The sequence below is a fragment of the Xylocopa sonorina genome, chromosome 4 (genome assembly GCF_050948175.1).
Source record: "Xylocopa sonorina isolate GNS202 chromosome 4, iyXylSono1_principal, whole genome shotgun sequence".
Lineage (NCBI taxonomy): Eukaryota > Metazoa > Arthropoda > Insecta > Hymenoptera > Apidae > Xylocopa > Xylocopa sonorina.
The window spans coordinates 11,413,192-11,427,794 of record NC_135196.1 but is presented as its reverse complement, the minus strand read 5'-3'; the positions used below and the strand labels follow the sequence as shown (position 1 = coordinate 11,427,794).

The 14,603-nt window shown below is 44.0% G+C and overlaps 1 protein-coding gene across 1 annotated transcript; it reads right to left on the bottom strand.

Moving 5' to 3' along the window:
- Positions 1-220: 220 nt before the first annotated feature.
- LOC143422818 (protein Wnt-11b-1) lies at positions 221-14,018 on the bottom strand. Its single transcript, XM_076893754.1, has 5 exons — positions 13,852-14,018; positions 6,734-6,975; positions 4,792-5,144; positions 4,295-4,566; positions 221-397 (listed from the first exon to the last, which is right to left on the bottom strand). The coding sequence occupies exons 1-5, from the start codon at positions 13,935-13,937 to the stop codon at positions 223-225; spliced, it is 1,128 nt and encodes a 375-aa protein (XP_076749869.1). The 5' UTR covers positions 13,938-14,018; the 3' UTR covers positions 221-222.
- Positions 14,019-14,603: the final 585 nt, after the last annotated feature.

Genomic DNA, 14,603 nt, shown 5'->3' with positions numbered 1-14,603 from the left:
TTAATCATACGCACGTTTCTCGAAGAAATTCTCAATGGACTTATGGCAAACTTTGAAAACACTCTACACGCATTTCACAGATATTTCCTGACTGTTTCAAATTAGTAAGTAAGTTCGATCCTTTAAGCTTATCGGAGAACTTTAGCATTTACGGAGTTCCCAGTGTCGCTTAAATTCGATCGAGCCAGTTTTTAAGCCGACGTATTTACGACGTTCGTGCGTTCATTTGCACTCGTAAGTTTTCACGATTTTCCTACACGTCTTGCACTTAACGTAACAGCAGCTTATATACTTGCAATCACATCTTTCCAAAACCTCTTCCGTCTTAGTGATATGGCCCCGACCGCAACAAAGGTACTCGCAGCCTTCGTATCCGGTACTACTGCCATTACATTGCCTGAAAATAAATGTTTCAATGAAACGAGGCGAGGTAAATCGAAGGTAGAAGTGTCAGAAGCATTTTCGTGTATCGCTGCGCACATTTCACGCGGGCGCAGTGCCACGGAAAAGCAATTTAGAAAAGTATGCGGTGAAATAGTGCGGAGGCGTCCCGTAATAAGTATTCACCACGCCCACTTTATATAATTATACGGAGGATTATAATTACCGGTTGTAAGCTGTAAGCAGCCGACAGGCTGGTCAGTGGTGCCCAAAGGAACCTGGTATACTATATATTAGTTGAGGTAAATGAAATATTAACATAACGAAAGGACTATCGCTTGATTAACTTACAAATTACTCATTAGAAGAGTTAGAAGAGTTAGAAGAGTCTTAATAGAAACTCTTTTTCAGGATAATAGAAATTGATTGATATCGTTAGAAAGCAACAGACGATAAGCTAATTTTCGTTCAAGACTAACGGATACTGATTTCAATCGTCGGAAGGATAAACCACCATTCTTCCGTTCTTTCCGCGCCTTCTTTTCAGAACCAGTCACCATCGCCGGAGTGTCGTGGGTGATCTTAATTTGGGAACACCGAGGCGTGAACAATTCAGAGCATCGAGAAGACTCCTTCCGTCTGACCGGCGGAAAATCCGTAGCGAATGCAATCACTGGCGAGAGGTGCATCATTTCTTCTTTTGCTTCTATTTATCTCGTCCCTGTTCGCGCCGTAATAACAATCGTCACTCGAGCCTTCTCCCTTGTAACAGCTCTCGTTACATTTGCAGCAATTAATTTCGTTTCACGCTTCCACGATGTACTAGAAACCGACGAGTTTTTGAACAATTTAAAGTGTACGAGCGCTATACAATTTAACACGGAGTAGAAATTCTATTAACGTGCCATTATAACGAACGTATAGCGCGTACACATAAATTTGAAGTCGTCGAATTCCAAGTGAAAGGACGTTCCGTAGCGGTGCCTACCAGGGACAGCCGGAGGATCGTTCAAACATCATAAAACAGAGGATTTATTCGGGCCCGAGAACAGGTTTCCCGATCGAGCTGGAAAAATTAGGTTCCGCCCTAACTCGGAGCTCTTTTCTCATAGGTAATTACCAGCACAGTCGCATAAATAAGCAAGTATCTGGCCACGTCGAAGATAACTGAGATCGAGCAATGGAATTCGTTGTGTGTGGCTGTTGTATAAACGGAACAGGCCGGGGGACCCCGAGTGGATGTACAGGATGGAAGTATTTTATTAGCGCAAGATAAAGATTAGTTGACTAGCTCGGAGACAGAAATAAATGGTACGATCGGTTCGAATCGCGGATCGTAAACCGTTTTGAGATATCCCACGTGTTATATCTACATTATGCATCAGTCGGACGTTCGTCCGTTTCTGATTTTTCCTTCTTCTCTTGCCCTGCATTTAACCGATCTTATTATTTGCAGTGGAAAGCATGAGATGATGGTTCTGGGAATTATTTTCCTCCGCATATTAAAGTATCTCACTCTACGTGGAACGAAAATTGTACATCGAATCGAGTTGAATATAATATCCCGCTTGTCGATTGCGTTTAAAGAAAATTTTGTATCAACGACATTGGCCAGGTTTCAGCTTCGTATAGTGCAATACAGACATTAAGCGAATGTAAGAGCAGTCCATATATAGTGAGACGTTTTCAGACTTGAACGTCTATGAAAGATTCATCGAGTACGTGTACTCGTACGCGAGCAAAAGGAACGAACATCGATAACTGACAGCGTAAAGAAGAACGTTCTCTTGGCCAAAGATTTACGAACGTTTGATTATCAGAAAAAAAAATGGCACGATTCCATTCAGTTTCCTCTCGTTTTATGTTCCTCTTTATGAGCTTGTTTCATTATCCTCCGCCTTCTACGCTGCGAAGAGCCAAAAGAGATCACGTTTATTGTTTCGAACGTAAAACATCAATTTCCTTATGTCAGACTACAGCTGTTATTAGAAATTGCACACGAGGAATTTATGATCTCTTGTCCCGTTTAATTGAAAAGGAAGAAGAAAATCTTGTATGTTATTCGATTTAGTAACGAACAAAGATTGTCAACGTCACGTGCCATCGATATCTATCATAAACGCTACATTTAGATCTGAAGCTTCTTGTAAGCGCTATATAATCAGCTTCTTTTGGTAATTTTACAAACACGCAGTGTTCGTGCATCAATGAAACTGTTTCGATAGATAAACAAGAGCGATATCGATGTAAACGTCTCATATAATTGCTCGCATATTCTGTAGTGATACTCTTGTTCAATTGCTGCCACTGGAAATTGTATCGATCTTATATCCCTGTTGCTAAATAGTATCGTTTGGTTTCAGAAGTAAATGGGATTTAAAGTATTGAAAATATGTGACAAGTAGTTGCAATCGGTACTTTTTCTTTTAACGAATGGGTACTAAAATATATTTTATCCACACGAGTGCACATCGTATATTTCGAATGTTCTTTTAAACGAATTGAACCGATGCAATCAATTCATCTGTACTATCTACAAATGCTCGTTTTACACACAGCTTACTAACAAACCGAATAAAGCCTTTCCCGTACCTATCAAGATAACACTTGACTGCTGAATGGATAAGAAAATCAATCATAAGACATTCACGATCTTACATTGAAATGCAAAATCATTTCGTATACTTCCTGTATAGATAAGCAAATGCTCGTATTTATTAAAAATCGAATGCAACGAATCAATTCTTTTGGACGGTCATTCTAAATGGACGTGTTACAGTTCAATTAAAAGTAACCCGAGTATCTCCAGACTCATAAAAGTTCCAACTTAGATGTTCTATATTTCAGGTCGAAGGTGTGGCAAATTTTTCAACGGGGTCAATGAACAATTTCTCCGGAACTCCTAGAAATGAAGCAATCTTGAAACTTGATCAGCTCACGCCACAAAACTATGTTATTCACACTAACTACTGTCATTATGTGTTTTGTAACGAAATACCGATTTAACGACCCTACATACCCGGATCTACTATTGTTTAACAACGTTTTTATGACTCTTGGAACAATAGGCCTTCAAGTTCTTCTCATTTTATTTCTTCACGGATATAAACTAAAATAATAACGAAATTAGCTTTCTTAGTGATTCGTATTGATCAACAAACATAATTTCTCTTTTTCGCTTGTTTATCGATAGATTGATCCACTAGAAGAAATCGTATAGACATTGATATTGATTCTAATGCTTGACGCTCTAACTTTGACGCTGATGTCCACGTTGGCGGTCAAGAGGGCTTAAGACCCTTATCGATGCGACACTTGATTACTAGCGGACCGTTCGTCAAAGCCACGGACAAGCATATCACGGACATCGACGTGGGTACAAATGCACTGCGTCAAACAGTGCCAACATTACGGATGCCTTCGAAACGATGCCACCAACTGCGAGGATCCGTATAAAGTCTTCGGCTATGCGAAGAATTCCAAGTGTTAGACGAACATAAGCTATGAAAAGCACCGCTCTGACAGCGTCAACGTGTTGACCATATCTGTCGTATAAGCCCGCACTGGTACAAGCGCCAACAGAAGCGTGGGCGTCGGTCTGAAAGCCGTCTGTGAGCTCCGTTACGCACTGTCGACTAGTCGTTGGAATACCGAAAACCAGGTGACCTAACTTGGCGAGCGAACTGGGCTGCTCGATATTTGTCAGTACCGCAAGGACCGCCAAATAGAATGGACGTTGAGAAAATTGTAACGATCGTGTCGAAAAAGTGTCTTTAAACGACGAAGAGGAGAAGGATATATCCAGTATATTTCTTGTTTCAAGAACGCAGTAGAAAGAATGAATGTTCAAGTATACATGTGAGGTCAAGCAAGATGTAGCCCTGCTAAAGGGAAAGAAGAAACACTGATTTACCTGCCAACAGTTCCAAGACTTCCTCTCTTCTTGTCGGGGAGACAATAGTCCGGGCTTTTGGTGGTGTACAACAGATTATCGTGATGGTACAACGGTGGTAACCTTCCTCCCGATCTTGGTCGCACCTCAGCCGCGGTTGCGTATCTTCGAAGGAGGCGACTCCCCGCTGCCGTCGGTCCCGAGGAGCCGAGTCCTCTCCAACACGTACGCACGCTGCACGAGCCGGACACTCCGTGACACTTGCACTCCAGAGTCAAGGATTGTTCCACTGCCTTTTAATAATATCATGCACGAAGATTACCTATCAATAAGTTTGTTAATCGTTGTTCGATTTTACTTTGCTCCGCGATTATGTTACGCGCGACATTCTAACTTTGCAATCTGAACAGTGCAATTCCTGCCAATCAACGTTAAAAACTCGATGCGTTTAAAATTGACATGATTTTCAAATTTCAGGTTGCGACACGAACGTTGTGGAATACAGTTGGTTCAATTACCCTTCGACCCGCGCGGTTGTTATGCATGTTAACAGCGTGCATAAACTTCGTCGTTGCACCTGTACCAGGAGGCGTCGCGCCTTGAAGAAATCTCTTGGCCATCCTGGAAGCGGATCTAACATCGTCGCCGCAGCCACCCCATTTGAAGGAATTCCTGGCGGACGGCGCGTCGAAAGAGACGGACGTCGCAGTGAAGGACGAAAGTGAAATTAAGGCGGATGGCGATGGGGGCTCTTTTCTCGGTGGAGTGGCGCAGGAACAGGCGGCGAGGCTGCCTAAAGCGCATCCTCTTGCTAGCCTCCAAACTGCTGCGGCCGCCGACATCGCGTACACGAACGCTTGTTCCCTGGTACCTGTTTCAAGGGAAGAACACGTATTTCTTTTCCTTCGTTCCGATACCCTTTTTTCTATTATTTACTCTAACGTGTTTATTGTTCTTTTTGTGCAGGTCGCTTGGCGGAAAGATTGGGTTTGCCGTTCAACCTGATCTATTGGCGAAGTTGCTTAACAAGCTACCGTTTAATTCTATTTTTGTTACGTAAGAGGCTCGAGCGACCATCGAGTGAAGTCGTTCCATGAATTAGGTCGGAGGTCGACGCGATGTTGCGATTTTCTAATAAGAAATCTCCGGGGCGGGCAATTAACGTGGCAAGAAGGCGAGTATCTCGACTAGCCCCGAATGAAATCGGTAATAGCACGGTGCCCTTAAAGGCCGCATTCACAGTCTCTCCTCTGCTTGCAGCAGCCGGTTTGAAATAATTGAAGGAAAGCTGATTAGCATAGCGGCAGCGAAAGGGCGGCTTTTCCACTCCTCCAATAGGTATCGGGAAACCGTGTGTTTTTCATCGCCACGACGGAACTCACGGCAAGCTTCTCGGTTTTCTCATTAATGAAGGATCTCCTCTTGCCCGCTCGGAGAGAACACTTTTATTTACAATGTAATTATCGTCAAATACGAACGGTTAATCCGACAACGCTGGAAAGGGGTTTGCCAGAAAGGAACGAACCACCCCCGTTTGGTAATGACCACTAATTGGGCCGCTTCTTCGGGGTTTACCCATTTTCCGCGAAATCTTCCGAGAAAGGATATTCGATCCTCGCTTTAAGGCTGACGAATATAAAAATAATACAAAGGTGGAATCGGATTTATAAAAATAAGCTTCCTCATACAGATCGATACCGCTCGACCGGAATTTCGTTTGTAAATTCCCATCTAGGAAGTAGATTTGATCGAACGCAAAAATAATTTCTGCGCGAAAGAGACAGATTTAATATTAGGGACACGTTCGTGGCAGTTCGCGGGTGTCGTGGCAGTTGCTCGCTTTCTCTGATCAGCCAGTTCATGCATTAGCGAAACAAATACATTACAAGGACTAAGCCGTATCGAATCGTCGTCACCGTTATTTACTACCGTATGCAATACGGATAGAAGCGGTCGGTTACGGAATTTATCATCTTAAACGTTGGGTCAAGTTAGTCAGTAGTGTACACGTATACAATCAGTGAATTCTTAACGTACCTTTTTTTCCATTGAAAATTTATGACGTGCGACTGAAACTGATTACGGTTAACAGCGATAAAGCAAACAGTAATTCGATTGTTTCCCATCGATTTTTTAAGTAAATACAACGGTACAATTTCAACAATCCAAATATCATGGAAAAGAGACAACTACTTTTTCTACATTTTCAACAGTAAAGTTCTAACGATACCATCCCTATCGTACCGCCCCTTTCTCTCAATCTCTTCCAATCTCTCCCTTGGACATTACTCTGACCGTCTTTCATATTTCAACAGGAGAAATCTCATCGTCTACGATTCAACGCAATTTTTCTATGAACGTCTGACGGAATAGAATCTTGGATGAGCCTCGAGTCCCAGTTCCATCACTGGCCTCCGGGCAAGTTAAATAAAAGCTGTTGCGTGTCGATATAGAACATACCGGTAAGTAATTCAGGCGTATAATCTGGCGCACGCTCGATGCTGCTGCAATTCCACCTACGATGTCGAAATGCTTGCTGGCATACCGTCGATGTATCCCTCGCAGCTTGGACCAGGCTGGGCATCACATCCGGCGTCGCTCTGCACGCCCTTGCCTGCTTTCTCTCCAAAAGCCCGGAGCTTTTCGCGCTGGTGCAGGCCTCCCTTGTCCACGTGTAGCCATCTCCGGTACGGCCGAGAGCCCTGGAATTAAACCAGCGACGATTTCGACCATCCGTATCAACGAAGGGAGGGTAAACGATTACTCGTTGCGCCCCGTGTCCGAGGTATTACACTCTCTTTCTCTGTCTGCGCTTCGCCGGCTAGTTATCTTTCTACTTTGATTCTAAAATGGCTGTGGCGGAGCTGGGGAACCTTTTTACCATTGAAGTTGGCTTTCACGAAGGCCGCGCTATTATAAAGTTTGAATCTTATTCCCGAATTGTCGTTTAAAGCCGTCGCGAGTCAACCGGCGAAGGGTACCGGCGATCGATGCTCTAATAAAGTGGGGAACGCGATGCGAACCGGCTGTTTCCGCAAACGGCACGATCGAAAATCGAAGTTCAGACGGAGAGAGCTGTTGGTTCGGTCGGATGGTAAGTTGGCCGCGCATGGTTCGGGCGTAGCCGTAAATCAGGGGTGAATTTCGAAAATTATAGGGCGTGAAGCTGAAAGGTGGCTTTAAGCGGCGCGAGTGGATACGTGCGCCGCGACGCAAACCGTACGAAGGATAATTACGGACACCTGAAAGTCGAAATGGCTCGGGCACGGATACGTCTAGACATAACAGCTCCGGGAATGGCCGGCTCACCAACCCCGTGTCAGCAGCCTACCCTCGAAATTACCCTATCAAAAGGCCGTACCTCTAATTCATTATTCCATTGCGACTGTCGTCCCCAAGATGCCGTTCGCGTTATGTCGCCCGTCTCGGTTCCTGGTCCTCGAGAACCGGGTCAATCGTAAATGCTCGCGTTTCTCGTTTACGCAAGGGGAGGTACACAAAACGTTTTATAGTTCGGCTCCTATAAACTCGCGTTATCGAGTGCCTTCTCCTCTTTGTCTCCTGCTCGTTTAACGACCGCGGTTCCTGTCCAGTCTTGGGGGAAACGAGCCGCGTCGTTCATTATGAAAACTGCCAGGGCATTCTCTTCTTTTCGCGCTCATTGGCCTCGTTTATGATACGAGCGTTTCTGCTTCAGAAATTTTGTTCCCGAAACCACCACGAGTATTTCCTTTTCGCAACATTTCAGTCGATTTAGAAAATGAAGAAAGAACGAGGAGACACCTTGAAAGAGTGTCGCGCGTTCGTGCGACGTTATTTATCGTCTCGCGTGAAAGTGATACACATGGCGCAAGAAAGGGGACGTTTTTGTCAATGAAGAAAGGAAGGAGGGCGAATTTATTTCACGCGTCGGACGCATCAGAATAGATTCAAGGAACGCATTCCTCACGCATGGTTCATTAAATTCACGCACCCCGAACCAGGGACCACGTATACAGGGGCGACCGGTTACATTTGCGCTGCTCGTCAAATTGCTCGCCTACTTTTTCACTGTCCCTTCGCGAAGAGCTTGCTCGTTTCGAGCAACGTATTTTTCTGACTCTATTTAACAAACTACTTCGAGTCTTGAACGATGTCGTGTCAATTCGTGAGACTATTTTCAACGTTTCAATTTAATTACATTTTATACGGGCACGTAACTTCTTGGTATGTTTCTTTCTGGTTTTTACCCCTATATAAAAATCTGGCACGTTCGGTTCGCGATAGGGAAAAGTTGGAAAGAGATAATGGCAACCGTAAGTACGGAACGTGTTTTTGATGTGACGGAAACGACTTCAAAAGAAAACAGATTTAGTGCTCTAGTCAAGTGACACTTGACAGATTGGTCGTGCAATTATGTAAATCGCGTGTCTGAAATACACCGCATGACAGGCCGCAATTATTTTAAAGGGAGTATGGGATTTGCCGTGCCCGAATACGTGATTTTACATTTCGCGTGTCTTTCCCCGAGATAGATAAGATTGACGGAATCGAAACAAGCACGTCGTAATTCTCATCAAATTTCTCTTCGCTCAAGGAACGTGTATGAACTCGCGTTTATTAAATCCCTTTAGACGCTCGTGTACACGATTCGTTAATAAATAAATTCCGATCGAAACCGGCAATTCTTTCCGACGTTAAATAAAGCCAGCGTTGAAATTCGGTAACTCGAAACTCATTTGAACAAACACGTATCCACTTTATTAATTTTCACCCTGCTGTACGGAGTGTGGCCTGATAAATCAACGAACGCAGTAACGGAATAAACTAATGTATAGAAGACAGTTTGCCATTAGCCTTTTTTCAGTCTCGATCATGAAAGCTGCGTTAATAAATCATTCGCAGTAGTAAATACCGTGACAGAAACTGTCCGACATCCAATTTGCAGTGCGCTTAGATTTGTTACAAGTTATTATTCAGAACCGGTGTATATCATGTCGATAACCATTTCAATTAGCCAATCAACGTATTTTCGAGGCAATCTCGAGGATCGTGGTGAGATCTTGTTTCGCGGGGACCACCTAGTATGCAACAAGTCCGACAACTTGTAAAAGGAGTCACGAATGAAGAATATATCGTTCGCCAGCTATCTCGCTTGTACGCAATCATTGTGGATCATACGGTGGATGTATCCGCTTCCTTTCCGAGGGCCGTTCGTGCTTAAACTTTATTTGCTGCAAAAGGTATATTGCCCCATTGTTCCATTTCCATCGATCATCGTACCGAGTTTGTATACTTTTCAGACGAATGCCTCGATACGTGAATCAGACGAATGGTAGCGAAAATTTTACGACGCACAGATCTTCAGTTTACACGCCATCAACATTGCCACACTCGTCTCTTTATTTCAAATATCGCCAATCTTACTCTTCCAAGCAACGCCTTACTTTATTCTCTAAACGAGAAACCCAAGTTACTCCAATTATAATAACTGTATTCGCGCGATATAATCTTAAGAAGAGATTCGCCACCAGTTTCGTCGTTTCCTCCGAATCAATTGGCAGACGCGGGACTTCCACCTTCGTTTGAAAGGAATCCCGAAGAAATTCGTATTTACGAATTACAGGAGACTCGGCCGGTCTGTCCACGTAGCTTTGATTATATGGAAGCTAGCACAAGGATACGTTTATCCGTGGAGGAAGTTCACGGTCGTTCACCGGTATGTACATTCTTATGAGAATACGGCGAGCTTCAATAAAACTCCGCGATGCGCGTTTCGAAACGGCCGAACGGACGTGTACCCCCGGTGTCGGGTGCAATTTCGAAATTCGTTTCGACTCGTGGAATCGTAAAGTGGCGTTTTTACGTGGCCGATAATAGGTCGGCGCCTACGATCGGCTGGCCTCTGGTGTGCAGCCACCAGCCAGTTCCCGGTTTAAAAGGGAAACGAAACTGAGGTAGTCCTCCGGGTTCCGTTAACGATTTCGATCGTTTTGCTCGTCTCAGCACCTCTACTCGCATCGCCACCATCGGGTGACACGTCCGAATGTATTTTAAAAGCAGTTACTAACAATTTCAAATCGTCTGTTTTCAGGTAGGCGATGTTGGATCCGATATCGTCAAGCGGGCATGTCTCTGAACGAGTAAATTTGACGAGGGGCTGGCGAAAGTGTACGATGGATGGTTGAAGCTTTGTATCCTGGATAAATGCAAATAGAATGAAGAAGAAGTGAAAAAGACAGCTTGGATACATTTTTAGCCTGACCGAGGGGATGAAAGTTGAAGTTATTGCCGAATTGCGACAACAATTGTTATCGCTCGACGCATTCGAAGAGGCTAAGGTGAGAAGACGCACCAGGAGTGCCGTGGTTCTCCGTATTTGGTAGCAGCATAAATATTGTTTCAATGCTATCGGTGTCCTATTGATATTTTCATCGATTAGAGTCTTTCTACGTTTGAGAATTCGCGTGGGAGGGTGAAAAGATACACATACATAATGGATTCCAAAATTGGCTTTGACGTGTAACTCGTAAAACACGATCTTTACAGGCTCGGTCATAATCCGAGTTCCGGCGGGGTTCTCCGAATACTTAAAAACCGATCGCACGTGAATTTATGAACCTAGAATCGTTGATATGCTCGAGGAATTCCACCGTCGAAATAGGATTCCACTAATATAATTAGAATATTTTACGATAAATTGACACGCTACCGTGGAATCAGAAGAATTTGACGCGCTAGTGTCATTTGCATCTAATTAGTACCTCGTTAAAAAAGGAAATTTGCAATTTTATACATTTTACAATATTATTTCCATTTTTTTTTTTTAATCTCGAGTACAAATATCTCAACGATCACGCGATGTTATTAAAATGTAGCACTATTTTTAAAAGCAACTACATCGCAATTAGCGCGTTATAGTTTAGAATATTTTCCTGATAAATTATAACTCGGATACGTAATATTTTACGTATAAACGGTGTGCGTACCGAGGTGTTAAGCGTTCGCCTCGGACGAAGGGCGCCTAATTACATGATAGCGCCTCCTACGATGCACCATATTTACATAAGAATCATGCAACAGATGATTTACGAGCAACGAATCCGCGATGTAGGTAGAGCACAGTTCGTTACGTATAGATTTTATAAATAGCAACATCCACGCGATCTCGTACCGGTCCGGCGTTAATCAGGATACTCATGCAAATTATTATAAATCGATCGATAATCCCCGTCCGCAACGTGTCTCTTGCCCGGACCTCCTTAGAAACGTCGGGGGACTGCGTTGAAAGAACGAAGGGGACGTTTCCAGAGCGCTGAAACGATCGTTGATATTCTTAAAGGAATGATTAATGAACCTTTTTCCTCGAATTGGCCGCAAAGCTATCTCGATTCGTAACGTTTCCCTTCCTTGTGTCCTATTTCTTTCGCAACATCGCAGACACCGTTCAATCTTTTTCACAAAGGCACGCTCTGGTTTCATTTTAGTTCGGAATCGGTACGAGGATCGTTTGTTTAGAAATAATTCGAAGTGAATCTCGGGTGCAACAAGTGAAAGTTACCGATTCAAATGTTCTTCTTCTCGTAAGCATAAGCTACATTTTCCACGGAACTTCATTTGTATTGCACGCAACAATTTAACGTCGAACCTATCCTCGCGTCGAACTTATCCATCGTGAACAAACATCGTTATCAATTTTCCTCTCTGACGCAACATCGCTGCTCCTAAGAGAGGAAAGTCTCCCCGCGAGGGCACAATTAATCGAAAGGCCTTTTTTCTTTTCTCTCTCGATAGGCCCGAGTGTGACGCGGGATCGATATAGAATTCCTTCGTCCGTGTCTAACAACGAGGAACGAATCACGACGTCCACGATCACGCTGTTCGATTGTTCCACCGTAACGGGTAGTGCGTCGATGACTCGAAACAAAGGAACCCAGGGGCCAGTGGATGACGAAGGGCGCGTGTACCGACGAACGCGCGAGGTGAGACTTCTCGGAAAGGGCGTTTATAAATCACGAATCGCAGGCAACCCCTAATCTTCCACCCTATTCCACGCGTGCTGTCTTCCTCTTGTACTTTTCTTCCCGTTCCACTCGTATTTTGGTTTTGCACGCGAAACCACCATCACTCCGCCATTCATCATCCGACGTTCTCTCTTTCTGTTTCCGCTTTTCTAGGCTGCCCGCACAACCCCCCGTGTGCCAGCCCTCTTCTTCTTTCTGGACGTAACCCGATGAGATTTCGCTTCGAATCACAGGACAATTAACGTCACGGCGGGCAGCTATGTGAAATAAGGGTGATTTCGAGCGACGATCACCGCGGTCGTGGCACGATAATGGGATATATCTTCATGGCCCGAAAGGAATCGCCGGTAACGGTCAACGATTCGTCCGGCAGCGGAGGAACGGATAATGATTCGTAAGAATCACCGTCGGGATGGTGAGCTCGGTCGGAAGTGAGGCGTGGATTAATTGATACGAAGAATGGGAATTAAGGCAGGAATCGGAGCCAGGGGAAGGTGTACACCGCGGGGCTATCTCAGGCGAGGGGAAGATTAATCGCGCAAAATGGCTCGCTACGGCGAAGGAATTTTTGGGGAATTGGACGATGCGTATTTGATTATATTTGAGGAATTTCATTTGTGTTCGCAATTTTGTTAGCTGGTGATCATAGCGGGATATTTTATGGGCAACCAAAGTATTTGACTGTTCGAAATGATTACGTCAAATTTATTAGTAGTTGGGGACGCTTATCCAGACGACGCCTGGGTTATTAACGAATGTAACTAATTTATGATACTTTTTGGCAGTGGGTGCGGTTTGTGTAACGAAACGAAAAAGTGGAAGAAACTCGTATAAATTGTGTTCGCATCCAGCAACGATATTTTCGAGTTATCAATTGAAGAGGAGACGATGTCCTAATAAACCTAAATTCGATGTACGGCGCATAAAGAGGCTTCGAGCGTATAATAAATCCTCGTTGAGACTTATTGTTCCCCCGGGCCCGACGCGAGCAAGAAAATAAGTAGGAAAGAAATCTTTATAATAGAGTGAAATGATCTCTGCCTTCGCTCCTGCGCTATTATTCTGCACACGTATGTATATCCTCGCTGGTAGTAATCTATTTGTTTCTCATTAACGGCGCTGCATTAATCTTCGGACTCCTCTGGATCCTTCGCGAACAAATGCGCGAGCATTGAGGCTGCTTGTTACCGAACGATTCATGATGCTCGGATAGACTAGGGTTTTTCGAGGTCTGTTTTATTTATGCCTGTATCCATTCAATAAATCGACGGGGTTGCCAATTTTTAAGATTAAAAGTTCATCGATCAGATTTTACACGAAACTTGAAGATTAATTTAGAATATTTACCAGGCCATCGCGAGAATTCTGGAATTTGGTTTTTTGTAAATTAAAAGAAATTGCACTTGGTTATTTCTCTTGTCTCTGTGTTAAACAGAGTTTGGCCACTGAATCGAGCACAGTACATTTTTGCATTTAAATATAGAATATAAATAAATCCTGCCAATTAGTATGGGCACAAATTGGTCACATTAAATAAGAACACGGTTAAATAAATAATATCGTTAGATTACTTACAGCCACTTGATGCATTCGCCGCCTTGAATCAGCAACAGGAACAGGAGCATCCGAGTTTTATCATCGCTTCTCTTCGTAACCATCATGTTCACTTTACATTCTAGAAAATCGGCATTCCCTCTCGTGGTTTCTACATGAAAACCTCCGTTCTACGAATCGTCCAACGTACGAATTAATTTCAAACACGCACCGTATCACGTCCTTCCAGGGATCCACTATGTTTCACCCGACGATCGGTAGATCGTTTCGCGCAGATACGATCGTATCGCCTCCGAAGCGTCCATTTTCGCCACGACGATCGAACGAGGCTATCCTTTACAGAATCGTCCCTATCGACGAAACAAAATTATAATACCGGTTGTCCTTATCGCAATAAGAGACCCAGTCGAATCGAAAAAAGGATTGCTCGGTACAGTAACAAAGCTCCTGTCGGCGATACCATATAATCGTCCCGTCACGGGAATAAATAAATTTATCCGATCGAAGGACCACTTGTACTCTTCTTTAATTGTAGCTGCCGATCGGATGATAAAGCAGCCGGTTAAGAGATTGCACACGCAAACTTGTGATTTATCGTATCCCCCGACTACTGTGTACCGCGAGAATTTCTAAACTCCCATCGGCGGAAACGTACCGTGCACAGTTGGTAAACGTACGAGAAACAACGGCAGAGTAACGAGAGGATTGAGCGAGGAAGGCAGGCGCGTCCGCGTTGTTAGTTGACGATTGATCGGAGGATGATCAATCGGCGC

Bases quoted from the DNA above. Each gene is read 5' to 3' on its own strand.
- LOC143422818 (XM_076893754.1), bottom strand. From the start codon at position 13,937: ATGATGGTTACGAAGAGAAGCGATGATAAAACTCGGATGCTCCTGTTC. The intron at 6,976-13,851 runs GTAAGTAATCTA...GTTTAATTCCAG, and splicing joins GGCGAATGCATCAAGTGGCT to GGCTCTCGGCCGTACCGGAG. The intron at 5,145-6,733 runs GTATGTTCTATA...CCCTTGAAACAG, and splicing joins TACGCCTGAATTACTTACCG to GTACCAGGGAACAAGCGTTC.